General features: G+C 28.6%; 1 protein-coding gene across 1 annotated transcript; it reads left to right on the top strand.

Moving 5' to 3' along the window:
* The first annotated feature begins 492 nt into the window (after positions 1-492).
* Positions 493-15,196, top strand: LOC107441559 (uncharacterized). Its single transcript, XM_016054867.4, has 4 exons — positions 493-896; positions 6,767-6,997; positions 11,295-11,417; positions 13,820-15,196. The coding sequence occupies exons 1-4, from the start codon at positions 651-653 to the stop codon at positions 13,931-13,933; spliced, it is 714 nt and encodes a 237-aa protein (XP_015910353.2). The 5' UTR covers positions 493-650; the 3' UTR covers positions 13,934-15,196.
* Positions 15,197-19,782: the final 4,586 nt, after the last annotated feature.

Genomic DNA, 19,782 nt, shown 5'->3' with positions numbered 1-19,782 from the left:
CTGCGGTCAGTGTGCGGGTGGGTGACCACTTGGATCAGTCTGCGTAGGGACCGAGGGTGTGCGGTATTGGTCCTCGTTAAACTGTGCTACCGTAAAGTGCTCGACTTCAAGCGCAGGTCGTCGGACTACCGAAGCGGGGGTGCCATCCCCTCCACAGAGGATCAAAATTGTGATGGCATGTCTTCGGATTATCCTCAGGGATGTTTCCCAGACCGTCGCCAATAGCTCATTGTGCAGCTCTAGTGCGGCGTAAATTAACAATAACAACAACAACTCCGTGAAGTCAAAAAACGTTCCTTGAGAGAGCATTCTCACTGCAATCAATTATCTCATCTCCAATCGCGATTGGAGAATCTGATTCGTAAATTTTTCGCGGGAAATATATTTCACCAATCTGGCTCTTATCAGCAATCAGATCGAAAGTATGAACTGCATCCAGTGAAAATGGCCGTTCAGGAGATGATAAAATGTTTTCTTTGAATTAAATCATTCACTGTAACCGTTGTCCTAAAATTTTGCCGCGGTTGTCAAAAAAATTTTGTTTTGATTCTTAAAAACTTTTCAACGAGTATGAAACTTTTAAAATACGTTATGGTTTTTAAATAACTTTCCTAATTTATTCTAGAAATTGTATATATTGATTGTGTGAAATGGATGAGTTGGCAACTAATAGTTATACAAAATCTTCGACTTCTTCTGATAATGAGGGTAATCTTTCCCCTGTTAGTAGTTCTGACAACCAGGAATATACGAAAGAGGATGACTACAGGATTGCTTGCTCTAATAGTCGAAGTTTAGACTTAATCACCCAAACTGTGACATCTCATTTTACACAATTTGCTAGTTCTCTGGATTTAGGAGAGGAGCTATCTCAATTTACGTCTCGAGGTTTTGAAGTATGGCGCTTTGAAGATCGTTATAAAATAAGTTAACACTTTTAAAATTTGCTTAGCGATAATAGTATTGTTGTCATCATTTCATGACAAACTTATGTTTATCAAGTTACCCTAGCAGCAAAATAACTTGGGTCTTCATTGGGCCAATATTCAGGAATCTTGGCTCAATAAAGGTTCAAAAGGCCGTTATTTTCCGATATTGGTATTATATAAAATTGTTCGATTCACCCGATATTCTACAGCCACTTTACAACCAATATCAGCCCCATATATATTAGGGATGTAACGAATATTCTGCCACTATTCGGTATTCGGCCCTTTTACGGAATATTCGGCCTAACCGAATACTGAAGTTATTCGGCTGAATAATGAAGTATATGCTATTATTAATTATGCTGCTATTATTAATTATTTAGATTTGTGAATGCCTTATTGTTGGCATCAAGATATTTAAAATATTACAAAAAATACATCAAGTTGTTAATTTTTTTTTAAAATATAGAAAGTTTAAAAAAGCAAATTTGTTAATATTTATTTCATTTTTAATTTAAAATTTGAAAATTATTTAATTACGAAATTAAAATTTCAAAAGTGAAACTTTTTAAAAAGTTCTTAATTTTCTGAGTTTTAATAATTTTTCTGACAAAAAAGAAAGTTAAGAGTGCATTTAACAGTAGTAAGTAATGAATTCTTATCTTAAATAAAGCAGCATAAAAATCACAAGTATAACTATAACTAAAATATGCTATTATTAATTATTTAGATTTATAAAAGCCATATTGCCTTGTTATTGGCATCAAGATATTTAAATTATTACAAAAAATAAATCAAGTTGTTAAAATTTTTTTAAATATACAAAGATTAAAAAAGCAATTTCGTTAATGTTTATTTCATTTTTAATTTAAAATTTGAAAATTACTTTAATTACAATAAAAAGAGAAATTTTTAAAAAGTAAGTATTCGGCCACCGAATATTCGGTATTGGGCCTAAAATTTGGCCGAATATTCGGCCCCATCACTATTCGTTACATCACTAATATATATTTGTTAGATTCTCCCAATAATTTGTATTCATTATTCAGCCTATGTTGGCTCCATATAGGCTGATATTTTATCTATATAGGACCAATATTAAGAAGTCTAGACTTCTAATATTCAAGACTTATATTCTAGACTAATAATATTCAGGAATCTTGGCTCAATAAAGGTTCAAAAGGCCGTTATTTTCCGATATTGGCTCTATATAGAATTGTCTGATTCACCCGATATTCTACAGCCACTTTACAACCAATATCAGCCCTATATATAATTGTTAGATTCTCCCAATAATTTGTATTCATTATTCAGCCTATATAGGCTGATATTTTATCTATATAGAACCAATATTAAGAAGTCTAGACATCCCAATATTGGTTCTTATAGGACCCATTTTGAATCCAACTGGGGCAAAGGTAAAATTTTTGCTAGAGTATAACCATGATTTATCTTAATGTTTACTTGATTATTTATGCAGTACATAATTATTTTACCGAATTAGGATCTTTCTTTATCCCATATATTTATTATGCATTTGTGTTTTTGTATTGTTAGAAATACATAAACAAATCAAGTAGTAAAATTTTGAAAAAGATCACTGAAAAAGGGATTACTCAGAGCCACCTCAGGAAAACATCTAATATTTTTTTGGCGATATGTTGAGACATCAAAAATGAGTGTTAACTAAAAATATACTTAAAAATGCAAATTTTCTATCATATTTTAGAAGTAGTTGACTAAGATTATGTTTCTTTAAACACTGAAATGTTTATTTCAAAGAATATATTATAAAGAATAAAATTGTAAAAAATTTAGAATTAATATTGACACAAATATGACTAAAATGTCATATTAAGCAGTGACTAATATACAAAGCAGCTGCAAGAAAAAAAATAAATTAAAAATTCGTATAGAGCAGTGACAAAAGCATGAGGCTTAAATTCTAAAATATCATTTAAATGAGTTCTAAAATTCATGTGCTTGTATACTGCTTGCAAGTTCATCTCTTGAAAGACAACTGGTAAAACGAAATAATCAATTGAAACTAAATTACCCTATGCTGAACCGCATACGCTACTCTTTTAAAGTAATATTCATGTAAGTCAATGTTTTTTTTCCACATTTGTTTCAAAAATTGAGAACAATTGCTTTTTTTGTTTTTATTTTAATGCAACATTTTAACAGAGTGAATCTGATAAATTTTATTCTTTTATTGTCACTTTTCTCCAGTCAATGCAGGGTTGGGGTTTTGGACGTCCTAAACTGGTTATGGACAGGACACATCGGTTTCACTGTCTGAAACTGTCCAAAATCTTGAACTTTGGTAAAAGGTAAAAATTCTATATGTGTAACCATTATCATCATCATATTTGGCTAGACAGCCCAGGGTGGGCCAGTGCCTTCCTTTGAATTCGAATCCACTTCTCTCTACTTTTGACACTTGTTCGCCAGTTTTTCTCCTTTAGAGTAAGGAAATCAGTCTCAACTAAATCTAGCCATCTCAGCCTGGGTCTACCTCTTTTCCTGTTCGTTAGGGGTTTGTGTAATAGGATTTTCTTTAAATTTGAGTCATCATTCCTTCTGAAAATGTGAGCTGCCCAGTTCATTCGATTTATTTTAATGAATTTCACAATATCTGGCTCTCTGTAGATTTTATACAGTTCAGTATTGTATCGTCTTCTCCAGGAATTATTTATTTTTATCCCACCAAGGATGGCCCTCAAAACTTTTCTCTCAAAAATGGCAATTTTATTTTCACCAGCTAGAGTTAGGTTCCAGGTCTCAGAGCCATAGGTAAGTATTGGCCTAATTAATGTTTTATAGAGTAGAAGTTTTGTATTTTTTGATAAAAGAGATGATTTGAAAAAACGTTTTAAACCATAAAAAGCCTTATTTGAACAAATTAGACGACTCCGAATCTCATTGTCTATGTTATTGTCGGCAGTAACAATTGAACCAAGGTAAGTAAAATTCTGAACAGTCTGAAACCTGTGGGAACCAATCTCCAGATAGGATTCACTAGAATTTAATTTAGCAAGTACAGGCATGTATTTGGTCTTATCGGTATTGATGATTAGTCCCATATCCCTAGCAGCAAGCTCCAAAGAAAGGAAAGCTTCTTTTAATGCAGGAACAGTTCGTGCAATGATGTCTAAATCATCCGCATACGCCAATATTTGAATAGATTTTGAAAATATGTTGCCTCTGATATTGATTTCAGCATCTCTTATAACTTTTTCTAGAGCAACATTAAAAAGAAGACAGGATAAGGAGTCTCCCTGTCTGACTCCATTGTTTACTTTAATTTCTTCAGATAAAGATCCCAAAAGTTTGACTCTGCATACGGTGTTTGACATGCTTGCTTCTACAAGTCTAATTAGTTTTGGTGGTACTTGAAATTCAACCAGGGCTTCATACAAGCGATTTCTATTAATACTGTCAAAGGCTTCTTTGAAATCAATAAAGAGATGATGTGTGGTAATACCAAATTCCCTGGTCTTCTCTAAAATTTGTCTAAGTGCAAATATTTGATCTTTAGTAGATTTTCCCTTGCGAAAACCACATTGGTAGTTTCCAATTTGAGGGTCTATATATTGTATAAGTCTCTCAAATAAAATGTTTGACAAGATTTTGTAGGTAGTAGAAAGCAAACTTATACCTCTGTAGTTAGAACAAACCATGGTATCACCTTTTTTATATATTGGGCACATAATGGCAGTGTTCCAGTCAGAAGGTAAAATTTCAGCATTCCAAATATCAGTAATAAGATTATAAATTAGTTTTAGAAATACTGGACCATGACATTTTAACAGCTCAGCTGCTATCCTGTCGTGCCCAGTTGCTTTGTTGTTTTTTAACTTTTTAATAGCAATATCAATCTCGCCCAGTTCAGGTGGAGGTATATCTTCATTATTCTGATTTTCAAAAACGCTCCCAGAGCAATAGGATTGATCATGTTTACTGAACATTTCTTGGAAATGTTCACTCCATCTGCTGAGTACAGCCTGTTTATCTGTCAGAATTAAACCATTATACACATAATAATTACATCTATCAATAAATATTTGATATTTTTCATACAATTTAACTTATTAAAGGAAAACAATATAATATAATAGGAAAAGGTTTATAATTTTTGAATCTCCACAATTCATTCAGTGACAAAAGTGAATACCTAATCCTTTAAATATAAATATGCTTTTATACTGATAAATGATATTTTTGCATAAGGATAAATAATGCAATATTGAAAAGTAATAATAATTTTTTAAAAATTTTTTATAATTTCTGCATCACAAGATGATAAAAAAGACAATTATTTAAAAAAAAATGTTTTTAAATATAAATATATTAGTTTAAATTGAAAATACAAAATAACCGAAAAATGTATTAGCAGTTTTGAAGGGCATAACATCAATTTCAGTTACTGACACTGGTGATGTATCACCACTATTCTAATGCTAAAAGAATCGAACATGAATGAAATAAAAGTATTCTTGAATAGAACTATAGATAAATAAACCTGTTTATGACTAACCAAGCACTTAGTCCCTAATAACTTAACTTGTATGGCAAGGTCAAACTTCAGTTAAGTACTTGAATGAGAGGACCAATTGAACTTGATTACTGATTAATAATCCTTTGTTTAATGTTTAAATTGAAGAGTCAAACAATATTAATAAATCATAATACTTTTAAAAACAAATATTCTCTAGTAGATTTAATTATCAATATGTTATAAGTTCTGTGTTTATTTTACCTTTTAAATATTGTTCAGATAAAATTGTAACATAATTTGAGTAAAAGGGTTTTGGACAGGACGGTTTAAACCGTGGGTTAATCCATTCTGTCCTAAACCTTGCCAACCCTGTTTTAAAGCTATATTCATTAAGTCAATGTCAATTTTTTTTCCACATTTGTTTCAAAAATTGAGAACAATTGCTTTTTTTGTTTTTTATTTTAATGCAGCATTTTAACTGAGTGTTTCTGATTAATTTTATTCTTTTATTGTCACTTTTCTCCTGTATGTAGATAACCGGTCAATGTTAAAGTTACGTTTTTTAGAACTAAGAATTTATTTGACTATTCTTTCTTTTTTTCAGTATTTTCGTTTTGAAATTTGATTTTTTAAAGCGTTTCCAATAGATTTTATTCTTTAATCTGCGCTTTTTTCTAAAAATACTGTCTTGTGATAAAGTTAAATTTGGATTTTCAGCCTTACATTTTTCTTTTATAAATATTGACATTATTTTTATCAACATTTTTGCTATGTCATGGAATTTTTTAAGAGTGTTCCTATTGCACTCTATTCTTTTTTCTTAAAAATAAATTTATTAGAAAACCGAGATGTTCAGCCTTAAAATTTTCTTTTGATATTTCTTTTGATAATTATGGATTTTTTGTTTTAAATTGATTAAATGAAAACAGCACTGAATTAAATATTATCTAATATTATTATTATTTTTTTGAATGAAGTACATTTTGATTTTTGTTTGGTCTATTTTCCAAACCTACAGAGATCTTGATATAATGTACTGTATGTATCAATGTATCAAGAATATTTAATTTTTTTTAACATATCTATAATAGTATAATATAGCTATGGTTTGATTATTTTTCAATAATAATTAAATTTATTTACTATAAAAAATTTAAAAATGATTTTTTTTTAAAAAAAAAATGTTGCTTTTCGACCGCTGAATTCTCAGCCTGATTACTATTCATTACATCCTTAGTAGATATAGAAATTAGCTTTATTAAATTTTTTAAAAATTAATTTCAAAAATACTACTTATTGTGCTCTACCTGTAAGTCATTGATAATTTTATTTTCAGATATTTAAAGATACTATTCAAGAAAATGTTACCGTCAATTGTTTACCCTATGTTGGGGACAAGAACTTGCTTTCTGTAGCAGATAGTGAAGTCTTAACTAATGAAACTAAAGAAGCTCTTCTGTCTAATCTTAGCAAAAAAGTTCAGGATGTATGTGCGAAAAGGAAACGTTTTCCTAAAGAATACTCCAGGATTTATAAAATGAGGCTGCATCATGAGTGTCACAATGTGGTGAGAAATAAAATTATCAAAAAAATTTCATTTTAAGATAGGAGTGCACAACTTTTTTGAGTAAAGGGCCGCTTGCGCTGCATGTAGATTAGCGAAAGACCGATACCATATTTAGTCATGTTAGCGACAAACATGATACTTTTTATCTAAACATTAGTAAAATCAAATATTTTCATCAGTAAACTTAACATATTTGCAGAATACTAAATACTTTTAATTATTTGAGTTTAAAACTAAAAAACTGATATATTTTTTAAATAACTTTTTCCATTTTTCACAATAATTAATTTATCAAATATTTGGGGGGAGGGGATGTAAATTCTAACTAAAAAGAAGCTTATGGAATGAAAGTGCAAAAAAGTACGCATTTTATAAAGTAATATAAAATTGAATTAAATATTTAATAAAAGAAAATTTATAATGTTTAAACAAAAACCAAATTAAATTTTTTTATATTGTGTTCTAAAGCTACCGCAGGTCACACGTCAACAGTCTGCTTGCTGCATGTGGCCCTCAGGCCATAGGTTGTGCACCTCTATTTTAAGAAAACCAAACCTGTTTCTCAATATTTTTTCTTTCGAGTTTAGAGAATTAAACATTGCTTTTTACTTTTTGTGTGTGAGTTTAGATCAGGGGTCTGTCTAGTTTTTTCTGAGAGGTACCTATTTTGTGAAAATTTATACATAATTTGTGTGAATTAAAAATTATATTAAAAAATCACAGAAAATGGATTTATCGTTTCTTATGGGATACAAAAATAAAATTTTAAGATTAAGTATTTTGTGAAACAACCGTTTTTCCTAAAGTTGAATCGTAAATTTTTCCTCGGTAGACCCCTGTATATTGATTATTACAAAGTTGAGCCAGGGTTGGCATGGTATTTACCATGTATGTTTTTGACCGGTATTTACCATTGTTTTTACCATTTATAAAGTGGCAAGTTTATATTATTATATAAATTCGCCACTTTACACGATCAGTTTGAATCGTTGATTAGTAAAGGGAAATATAACTTAAAATCTTTACCCTAATTCTTTGAAATTTTGAAAAGAAAAATGGAAAACTTATTTCTTAGAGAGTCAAATAGCTGTGAACAAGAAAACTTTTATGAGGCTCACAATAATTTTTTTAATAAATCATTTTTGTGTAACTTGTATGACAATTCAATAGTCTTGTTACTTCCTGTGAAATATAATTTTAAATACATACGAATATCCTTCGCAAGTAGTCAAATAAGTGTCACCCCAATACAGGTGACATGGCCCGATCAAAAACTTTGCTGTTACCCGACTATGGGTGATGCGGCAGTCATCGTGTTAAAAAGTTAAATTTAATATACTTTCATTCAATTTTCTTTTCACCAACAAAAAAAAAAAAAAAATCTACGCTTGTTTAATGCAAAAATCAGCACTAAATACAAATAGCAGATATTAAGTGTGTTTCTTATAGCTTGTATTTTTGTCTAGTGCAGTATGTCCTTGTGCCATTAAGCGTTACATTCAAACTTGAATTTTTATTACTTTGAATAAAGTGTGTATAAGAGTCATTATTGTAGTACCTAAAGTATGTGATTTTTTTAGTTAGCTATATTAATAATGTTAGAATTAAGATGTTTATAATGATGGATTGTTACTATGATTTATGTCATAGTATTATGTATGTACAAATAATTAATATAATAGTTTTTATGCAGTGTTGGGTTTTTGCCGTCAAAAACTGGTTTTTGACATAACAGTGGTAAAAACCGTGTTTTTTACCGGTAAAAACCGTCAAAAACCTACTGTTTTCTTTAATTTATGGCATATAGTGGACAATATATTATTTTAACATAATTGCCTTTATAAATGAATGTTGTAGATGATTGCTATTGATTTTGCAACTATACACATGTATTCTTATAGAAGGATATACATTCATACAGAAATATTGTAATATACTTATTCATGGTGTGTAGCGTTTTTAAAAAGTGCTTAAAGGTGCTTATTTCCGATTTTAGTTTTTTAAAAACCCTTGAAGGTGCTTTTTTCATTGGGTGTTTTTAAAAAGTGCTTATTTTTCCCTTTTTGAAAATATATTTTTTCTTTACTATGTCGATTTCCGCCATGTATTATGCAAAAGCGTGCTTTTCACATTGTTCTATTCAACGTTTTCACAATTTATTCAACCGTGATCTATTTCGGCATACCGTCAGTTAGAGTATGAAAGTGCCAATCATTTTACATGTTTGATGAAGTACTTGCGAGTCCGCATGTGCGTCCACTGAACTGGGTTCCGTGAGATTATTGCACTGTCATGTGCAACTCTGCTGCATTTTGCAAGATATTCTCTATTTCAGACTTCATTTTCCAACCTCTGATATTGAACCAAAAAATCTCTGGATCATTTTATAATGGCTAATATAATCAAAAAAGGAATTCTTTGTCAGAAACTAGTTATTTTATCACGATCATGTGAAGTCTGAAAATTATTTTGTGTCTTGTTAATGTATATAGTGCTTAAAAGTATTTTTGAGTGCTTAAAAAGTACTTAAAATGTGCTTATTTTTTGTTAAAAGATTTGACTACGCACCCTGTTATTGAAAATAGTGCTACTTACTTTTATTATTATAGCTTGATTTGCAAAGGATTCAAAATTTTGCACTTCTTAATTGTTAGAAATAAACAAACAAACAAAAAAGCTTGGAACTATTAATAAATTCAAGAACTAAAAAGAAGAATTTAAAATTTGGCATTTCTTAAATATTAGAAATAAGCTAAACAAAACTTTCAAAACTTGTAACTACTAACAAACTCTAAGTCAAGAATTACTGTTATTTTGTCAAGTTAAAAGCTTTTATTCAGTTGAAAAAGCACATTAAACAAAACTTAATTACAAACAAAATTACATGTTCAGTAGTCGGGGTCACTGTGCCGAAGCATACGATAGCAAGTGACAAATTTTGCGCATTTTTCATTGCCCAGTCGATTTCTGAGATTAGTATGGATAAGTCCAAAATTCGAAAAGATTCTTTCAATGGAAGACCACCAGTCTAGTTCCAAGGAAGCCTGTCATTGAGGATAATGATAACAAAAGGTTATTGCAATGTTGCAAGAATCTGTAAAAGAATTTCCCGGCCTTTTTCATGTCTCATTTCTGTGTAAAGTATTGAAAACAAAAATGGTACGAAAAGTTTATTTTATGAGGCTTTCTTATTATATGTACATGTGTTTCTCAAAGCAAGATTTTATGAATGAAAGTAATCAATCTGGACATTCTTCAGTAATGTAATATGCCAAACAAAATGATGCTTAAAAATGTTGAAAATTTTGTTTAGTATACTAATATTTTACTTCAAATAGTATGTTTTGATATAATCATGTTGGGAAAATGCAAGAATCTGTTCTTAAATATCTTTTAACAACTTTTTTTCTAATTTTATTGCCCAAAAATGAATTAATTTTGAATTATAAGCAGTTAAACTCAAATAAAAATACAGTTTTACCAAAACTATGGGTTTTTGACATGACGGTAAAAACCATGGTAATAACCGGTAAAAACCGTCATGTGTCAAAAACTTGCCAACTCTGATTTTATGTAATATTTTATTTAATTACTCTGTACAAATGTTGTAAAACCAAAAAACTAAGAATCAATGTTTTTTTTCCCCCTTAGCCTGTGAATAAATTATCCATTTAGTAATTAAGGAGTGTAGGCTTTCCTTATAAATTTTTGAGACTTCAAAATTTCCCACTTTTATATACAATACAAATTGTGCTACTTTTTTTTTAAAATTAAAAGAAAGATATTTTTGAACAATTGTAAGTGGAAAACGGGGCTTATAATTATATCATTTTTGTATTACTTGTATGACAATTCAATAGTTTTGTTACTTCCTGAGAAATGTCTTTTTAAATTCATACGATTACATAATTTTTCTTGACATTTTTCCATTATGTACATTTTCATAAATATACTTATTACTTAATAGTGTGATTTAAGATTTTAAAGACTTTTGTTTTATATTATAACCATTCTATTCAATAGTTTAATTTACAAATGTATTCTTGATCAAATGATGTATGTCCTAATTGCTCTTTTCACTGTTATGGTCATGTTTTTCACCACTTTATCTTAAATTCTTTTTTTAATTTTTTTGCTGATTACTTACCAAAATGCATTCATTTTTGATTGTTAAATTTATCACACTTCTCAGCTTTTTCGTTTTATATTTATTTAGTGGTTAGTTAGGAAAATTGTAAATCAATTAATTATAAATTGTGTAACATGGCATTTAAGTTATGTGTTTTTTCCCCCATAGAAAAAAGCAACCGTCATACATAAGGTCAATCTTCCTTTAGTATCAAGAGAGTCTTTCCCAGTGGACAAGTTATCTCCTGAAAAACTTGAAAATACTACTGGACAAATGAAATCTATACAGAAAGTAAGTAATATTTTAGTGACTACTAATCTTTCTTATATTATTTGCTGAGGTGCCATCCATAAATGATGTCATGCCTGGAGGGTAAGGATGGGGTATGATATCAAGAAGTGTGACATCACCCATTTTGGTTAATTTTGAATAATTTAAAATTAGCATATTTAGTTTTTTTTTTTTTGTATATAATTTGGTTGGTTTTGCAATATTTTTATACTATTCATCAGAATAAATATACACATTTGCCTTATTAATTTTTACAAAAAATTTAACAGGCATTAAAATAGTTTTAATGAATTTAAAACTAAACTTGCAAATAATTTAATGGCCTTTAGAAGATAATTAAGCTTACCTTATTCTCTATTGGTTAGATCAAGATTGTCCTCTAATTAGTCTTTCATGAACTCGTATCTGTCCTTAATGTCAAATTAGCACTTCATCTACAGACTTCAGACCATTAGCTTATGGATTCAGTTATGGGTTTCCACCTATGGGTTTACTTCAGCTACAGCCCATAGACAGGTTGTCCCTTCAATTTCCACTGAACGTTTTAACTGGACTAATGTCCGTTATTTTTAAAGAAAGTTCTCTGGACAACAAGGTGTCCTTTTTGACTGTGTTCGGTGAGCACGTCTCCCTGCTGCCACCATTAAATAATTACCACAAAATTACCTCTCTTATTTAAAATAAGTTCTTTAATAGAATTTTCTAGATTACAATTATATATACAGCTCTAGAGTTCAAGAAAAATTATAATCACTTTCCACCGAACACTATATTAATAATAATGAGATACTTATTTTCTAAATCGAGACGGCACAATATCTGCTCTTCGTCTTCTCTCTGAAGAATCTCCTCCTCTCTAAAAATCCAGTTTTCTACGCCTTCAACACCTGCTTGGAGTTCTAAGAATTTTGGAGGGAGACTCAGGATGCCAGAAGGGAAAGAATTCAGGGGTCAGCCATTCATAATGTTACAATACTTTGTAAATCAGAATATGTGGGCGTTGATTTAGCCTGATTCAGGACAGTGGAAGAAAATTGACAAAATTAAAAAAACTAAAAATGACCATTACAATTGTTTAACAAGAAGTATTATTTGAATAAGTCAAACAAATTAAATTTAATATAGTAACAGAAAGTTTGAAATTTATCATGTTTACTTTTTAAAAAAAATATTTATTTATTAGTCTTATGGAGAATTTTAAAATTTATATAAGTAATTGTTGAAAGAGTTCAAATTTCTTACAGTTTATTATTACTTACTTGTTAGATACATTATGTTCACTACAGTCAAAAGTATAAATCGGAATGAAGTGTTTGCTAAATGTTATTTTTTCAGTTTAAATTTAAAAATTATTTCTTTTTGTCACCAGTGTATTTACAAAAATTTGTATTGTATCTATGCAGTATATTTATATTCATTATTGTAATTTTTAAATTGCCTTTTTAAAAATATTTTTAAAAAAAACTGATAAAAGAAGATATTAAATTCACAAAAAATATTTATATATTCAATGTAAAGTATATATATATTTTTTCTTATTTATTTAATGTGGTAATACATCAATAGGAATATTGTTAAATTGTAAACTCCATCATGTTAAAATAATTGATAAAAAAAAAGTAATTTATTCTTTATTTTTAAAACCATTAGTACTAAAACTTACCTTTATTATTTTATATGTTTATATTTATGCAGTCAATATTTCTTTTTCATTTTTTCCCTATCATTCAATTTGTATTTTGCTAAATAAGGACATAAGTGTAAATATTTCCAAATCACATTTTTTTATGTACTACAATTAAGGGGGTAAACTAATTTTTATATGCATGCACAATTTAAAAAAAAAAAAAAAACATCTAGGTATTAAATGTTGTTTATTTGCTTGTTGAGTGGAGAAGTAATAAACATTCAAGATTTTAAGTTATTATATTTTTGTAACATGTTCACATATTTATGAGCGGAAAAGAATTTTTTTGTTAGTATTCTTTATCAAAATATTAATCAATAGTTAAAAATATAAATCTTTTGCAATTCTTTTAATGGTTGAATTATTTTTAATTTTGGGGATTAGCATGTTATTTAACTTTATGTTTTCAATCAATCAAAAAAAAGAAAAAAACTGGTTTAAACCAAAAAAAAAAAAGTTTTTTTTTCTTTCCAACTTTGATGTCAGTACACATTAACTGTCAAGTTTTACATACATCTTTCGTAAAGTGTTATGCACCCTTTAATTAACCAAAAGCTAAATTAAATAATATAAATTCTTTTGCTATTATTTAAATTTGTGTGTAAGGCATAATTTCAAGTGTATATATATATATATATATATATATATATATATATATATATATATATATATATATATATATATATATATATATATATTTTTTTTTAATTTTTAGAAATTGTTAGACACTATGAATGAATTGAAAGAAATGAAGAAAAGTATTGAATATGCACAAAGTCTTGCGGTAAACCAAGACTCTTTATATGATACAGGGTATATAAGTACTTAAAATTTTGTATTTTTTGTACATTTATAATATCAACTATGAGATGAACTCATACTTATTTTATGTACCAGGCAAATACACAACTAGTGTTGCAATGTTTTACTATTTGTTTACATCCCTTTGTATTTTTATTATAATGAGTACTGTAATACTTTATTGTATTCATGTGCGTTTTTCTTTTAAATATTACTAACAATTAATGAATGTATGTTTTACTATGAATTTTGACGATTTGAAATCAGAAAATATTCTATATTTATTTAATTGTTGGGCATTATGATATATTTTATTGAAATAACTTATTGGTAAAAATTTCATGTTTATGGCAGAGCCATTGGTACTTTTTATATCATTTTCTCATGGTTTAAAAGTTAAGCCTTATTTTTTTAGGAAAGTAGGTTAAGTCTCATCTAGCTGTAAGTCCATACAGTTTTTTTTTCTATACATTACTGACAAATAAAAACAATGGTACAGTATAAAACATTCTTTATTGAGAAGTATGAATTACTTAGTCTGAACTTTGCTGTTTAAATGCATGTTGAAAAGTCATCTGTGTCAGGTTGAAACAGAAGTACATTTCAGAATTACTCTGTAGACCTAAATACTTATTGACACAGCAGTCAATCCACTGCTTAATCTTGTTGTAGACAGTATAAAAGGACCAACAAACGAATGTAATTTAGTCATAACAAGACAGTTGCTCTTTGAAAGGATGACATTGTTGGAGCCATTGCCACAAAAAAGGCACCCTTATAGTGGGTTTTAATTCATGACAATCTAACAGTGCTGATTGTGCTCCGGAAAAAATCCGGATTTTTCGCTAGCCGTGATCCGGAATTTTCCGTAGATCGAAGGTTCAGATGTTTCAAGAAATCATTGATCACAAAAGTTTCCTGAAATCAAATTTTCAGAGGTGGAACTTAAAAACACAGTTTATTTTATTTGTTTGTAAGTGAGAGTCAGATACTTAATAAGCTTATATTCAAGATTAATTTTTTTATCAGTATTTTTCGGCAAAAGCGCCGCACATCGATAAAAATGACATTTTTTTTAAAAAAAGAAGTTACAGTAAGCGCCGCTCCGGCGCAAGCACCACAATGACGCAACACTACAGATATCAGCATCCTTATAGAAGAAACTTTTAAATTACCATTTAGAATATCAGTGTAATAAAAAATAATTTTTTTTTTTTTTTTAAATTTCATAAAGTAAAGTTTTAATTTCTAAATTATAATAAAAAATTTCTTTTTCAGCAAAAGAAAAAAAGCCACAAAACGATATAAAAGAAAGCTATTCTTATCTGTTTAAGAATAAAGTTAAGTACAACAAATAATTCTAAATGTTGAATACAACAAAATATTTTAAAATACATCAAGTAATGTAGTTTCTAAATTATTTGGGGGGGGGAGAATAGCCTAAAATGCGTTGACAAAGAGTTCACATGAAAAAATTCTCTTTTAACAAAAAAAAAAGCAACAAAACGATATAAAATAAATTCGCCGAAAAATACGTTAAATAGTTATTATAATCATAAACTCAAGAAAGAAAGACATATTTGTAAACTTCTCCAGGTCATCACTGGTATGTGTAAATGGTATAGGGGTGTGTAAAATTTTAAATATATTTTACGTGAACTAAGAAGTATTGAGAAAAAGGAAAAAACCTTGTTTAAATTTTTTTTTTCTTTCTTAAGAAATTTTCCGGAATTTTTGACTTGGGCTCACAATCACCCCTGATCTAATCACAGCTTGATTTATTTGTTCATGATGGTTACTTTTAGTCCAACTTCATTAGACGCTAAATTGCTATCCATGAAGAACGAAACAAAATATTTCAATATAAATAATACTAACTCGGATAATTGTCAACAAAATCATAGCAAGCAAAGCAATTTTAAATTGTGAATAATAAGGTTCATATTGTTACCAAAATATAATGTTAGATGGTTATTTTTTCTTCCCCTTCTTTCAGAGTAGGTATTTGATTAAGTTTAGTCCATGTTTAAAACTTATCGAATATCTGCCAATCATGCAGAAAACTCATGGTTATAATTACTTAGCACTAGTAATATAATACTTAGCACTAGTTTTTAAGTATTTCAATCTGGTTCTTTATCTAAAACTATAAATGTACTTTCCTCTAATTTCACTTAATAGGAAAAAGATTATTTTAAAAATATGGTGCAAATTTGTAGAATTTTGAAAACTAAAATGGTACTTGGAGCATTTTTGAATCTATGTGCTGAATAGCTTGTTACAATGATCAGACTTCTGAATCCTATAAAGCTTTGTAATTTAATAAATTTTATTTAAATCTTGAAGAATCCTTTTAGAATAGGATAATAACATTTCGATGTTTATTAAGTAAAATCAATTCGCTTTTGAAATATACCATGGAATATATTGTATAACTAATGTAGTAGCTGTGGTATTAGAATTATTTTAATGAGTTTTCTTTAGTTTGGTTAGTGTTTGCCAAAGTGATTGTTGAAGAAATGTAACTACTCACTGTGTATATATTGATTTAAAAAAAAAAAATCTGTTATGGTTGATATACTGAAGCCCTGTCACATTTTTAAATTGTGATTGTTAGTAAATAATATTCCACTTTAATAACTGTTGTGAGTTTGTAATTGTTCATAGTATTTGATTAAATTTTGTCCAGCTGCAGTTTTGCTAACAATGAAAAGCAATGCCTGTATGCTAGCGATGAAAATAATGTGAAATGCCAATATAAAGAGAAGCCACAGTCTTGTGTTAATGTCAAGCAGTGATTTCATTTTTATGTATTTGAAAATTACTCCGCAGCTGCATAGTTTTGGCTCATGAAAAAATACATAAGTAAATCAATATTAATAATTTTTATTTAGTTTATTAAAACTTTGCTTTGATTTTACGGCTGACAAATTATGACTTTATTATTTTATTTTCCCTGGTGATGAAGTTTGAGAGAACATCATTAACAACCTAGTAGCTTTTACCTTTGGTGCAGTATCTTGTATTGTCTCTTGTGCTATTAAATTTTATATTCAAACTATTGCCAATGAAAATATGGTACTTATCTGTTACCGGGACACCAGACCAAGCTTATGCAATTTGTCAACTATATATTCTCAATGCATCAACTGGTTATTTTTTAGACCCTGATACATTTTTATTTTATAGATTAAATGAAGCAGAGAAAAATATTTTTAAAAAAATTAGCAATTTGCTCAGTAATCTTTCATTGTAAAGTTCTTTTAACAATTACTGTTATTAAAATTAGACATAACTATCCTTTTTCTGATATGCTTTGAAAATTTGGTGGCCATTGTAATCTAAAGATTTTAGTTTGGTGCCCGACTAATTTATAAATTCTTAAAAAAAATTAACAAAAATTTCTGTTGTGTTGACAAAGTTATTGCATAAAATTCCTTGGATTTAACCAGGCCTATAGAACTTCAGTAAGTTCTTTTTATAACTATGTGTATATATAGATTTTGCTTGCACAATTATACTGCCGTGCAATTGAAAAATCAACGTAAGCGACAAAAAATTCAACATTGAGATTTTTATCTATTTGGCATCTTTGTATGGTAAGCTACATATTTTGCTGGGGAAAAAAAACATTCAAAAATAAATCTTATTTTTGAATGTTTTTTTTTTTTTTAAATACTATGTTCGCGTTTGTAAGGAAAAAAGCTGTCGAGCCATTTTACTCAGACTCAATGGTGAAGCACTTACATTGTTTTTTTAATTGCATGGCAGTATAATCCTATTGATTGATGGTTTATGCTTTTTTTTATATGTAAATGTGTTATACTTGTAAATAAATTGTAAAGCAATATTAATAATGAATTCTTATTGTTTTAATGATTTTACATTTGATGTATCATACTTGAATGGGGCAACTGTATATATACATATACATACATATATACACTAAACTGTGCAACATCCCATAGAGGGCCAGGGCCTACTGTGCCCATCTCAGTTTTCTTGGGCTCTGGAGTGCAGGAGCTGGTGTTCCGGTTAGGTGGTCAGCCGAATGTGGAACCCCCAGTGCTTAGTCCCCAAGCATGCTTGGTACTCATTTATCTACCCACTGGTGGGATGAAAATCTGAGTCGACCTTGCCCGACCCAATGATCGAACGCAGGAGTGCGAAGTGCTGACACTCAGCCACCTGGCGTCATATATATATGTGTGTGTGTATGACTGCCTACTTCCTATGCTTTTGGGGGAGGGGGGAGATTTTAAAATGGTTGCAAAGTTCATTTTGATGTGTGAGTTTTTGTTTTGTAAACATCTTTAAGTTATTTTCCATGCCACTATAGATAAATGATTCAAAAGCTCATATGAAACGCCACTTTGGCACGGCTTTAAAAATGTTAGAATTTTTAAAAGTATTAGTTTTTAACATGGTTTTTTGAAGTTCTGTCACCAAAGAAAATAAAAAAAAAAGCCATAGTTTAAGTGCCTTTTTTCTGAGCCTAAATAATGCAACACTAATAAAGATAAGAATTATGTGAGAATTTTAATCGTAGGATATTTTAACTGAGGGATTGCTCACTAGTTGAATAAAATTTTAAACTTTTTTTCTTATTACTTATAAAATTTTCAATAAGTTATTTTATGAAAAAAAAAAAACTATAATATTTAAAGACAAGATTTTAAGAAAGTGATTTCACTAATTTACATTAGCAATATGAATTTATTAGTTTGCATAATTCTCTACTTATCTTTATAAATTCAGTATAATCAATAATATTTATCTTTTTATTGTTTTGTTGAATATATGTTTATAAATAGTTTTTATTTAAATCTAAAGAAAAAACTAGTTTTGAACTAAAATTATTATTTTTTACGTAATCAAATGAAATAATTATTAATTTGAAAAATAGAATGTGCGTCTTAATAATGAATGTATCAATAATTCTCCATAAATTGTTTTTATGGCGGCTAATGTAATAAACGAAAGAGTTCTTTGTCAGAAATTAGTTATTTTATCACAATCAAGTAGTTTTTTCTATAAAGGCTTTGCATTTCGTGTATTAATATATATATTTACAATAGGAAGAAAAAAATTTCATTAACTAGTGCTTATCTTATTTATGCTTTTCATTTTTAAAAAAAAATGCTTAAAAATATTTTTTGAGTGCTTTAAAGGTGCTTATTTTTGTTGAAAAGTTAGGCTGCGCACCCTGATTCTTTGTTATAGTTTTTCAATTAATGCTAATATACTTGTAAACTTAACTAATTTTGAAATTTGATGAGGATAAAATTTCTGGATTTCATAAGCAAAACACAGTCATGATATATTTCTTTTTGATTTTCTTTTATTGACATCATTCAATGAAGCCATTTTTGGGCAACCAGTATAATTGAGTGAAACTTTTGTTTGATAACTTTTGAGCTATTTTTTGCCCTTGAACTATACTGTTTTTAATCTAATAACTTGTACAGAGAATATGGACAGTTCTTATTTGGAATTTGATTCTTTTGCATATGAAAAAGTCACATTTTTAGCTGCAAGCATTCCAGTATAGAAAATCTGTTTCTAGACCTGAGAAATTAAATTTTCAGTAGGGAGCCAGTATTAAACTTAGCAGCCACTTATCCTCCAACCTAATGAGTTGATATTACAATAATTGGATATTTTCAATTTTACATATTGTATCTTCATTTTTTTCCTTTGGTATGATGGTTCAAAAGAAAAATTTTTTTTTGTGTGTGTGTGTCTACAGGAGGGCTTCAAGAATTTGTTGATAAAGTTATAAAATATAGTCATCATTGGTAGGAAATTTAATTATTGATTTTATGCCCATAAACTATTCTGGGTTTTTGACTTTGTTTCACAATCACCCCTGGGTTA

The sequence above is a fragment of the Parasteatoda tepidariorum genome, chromosome 3 (assembly GCF_982258835.1).
Source record: "Parasteatoda tepidariorum strain Cologne lab strain chromosome 3, Ptep-v5.0, whole genome shotgun sequence".
NCBI lineage: Eukaryota > Metazoa > Arthropoda > Arachnida > Araneae > Theridiidae > Parasteatoda > Parasteatoda tepidariorum.
Note: the sequence above shows the minus strand (reverse complement) of the source record. Positions and strands in the feature narration are given on the sequence as shown.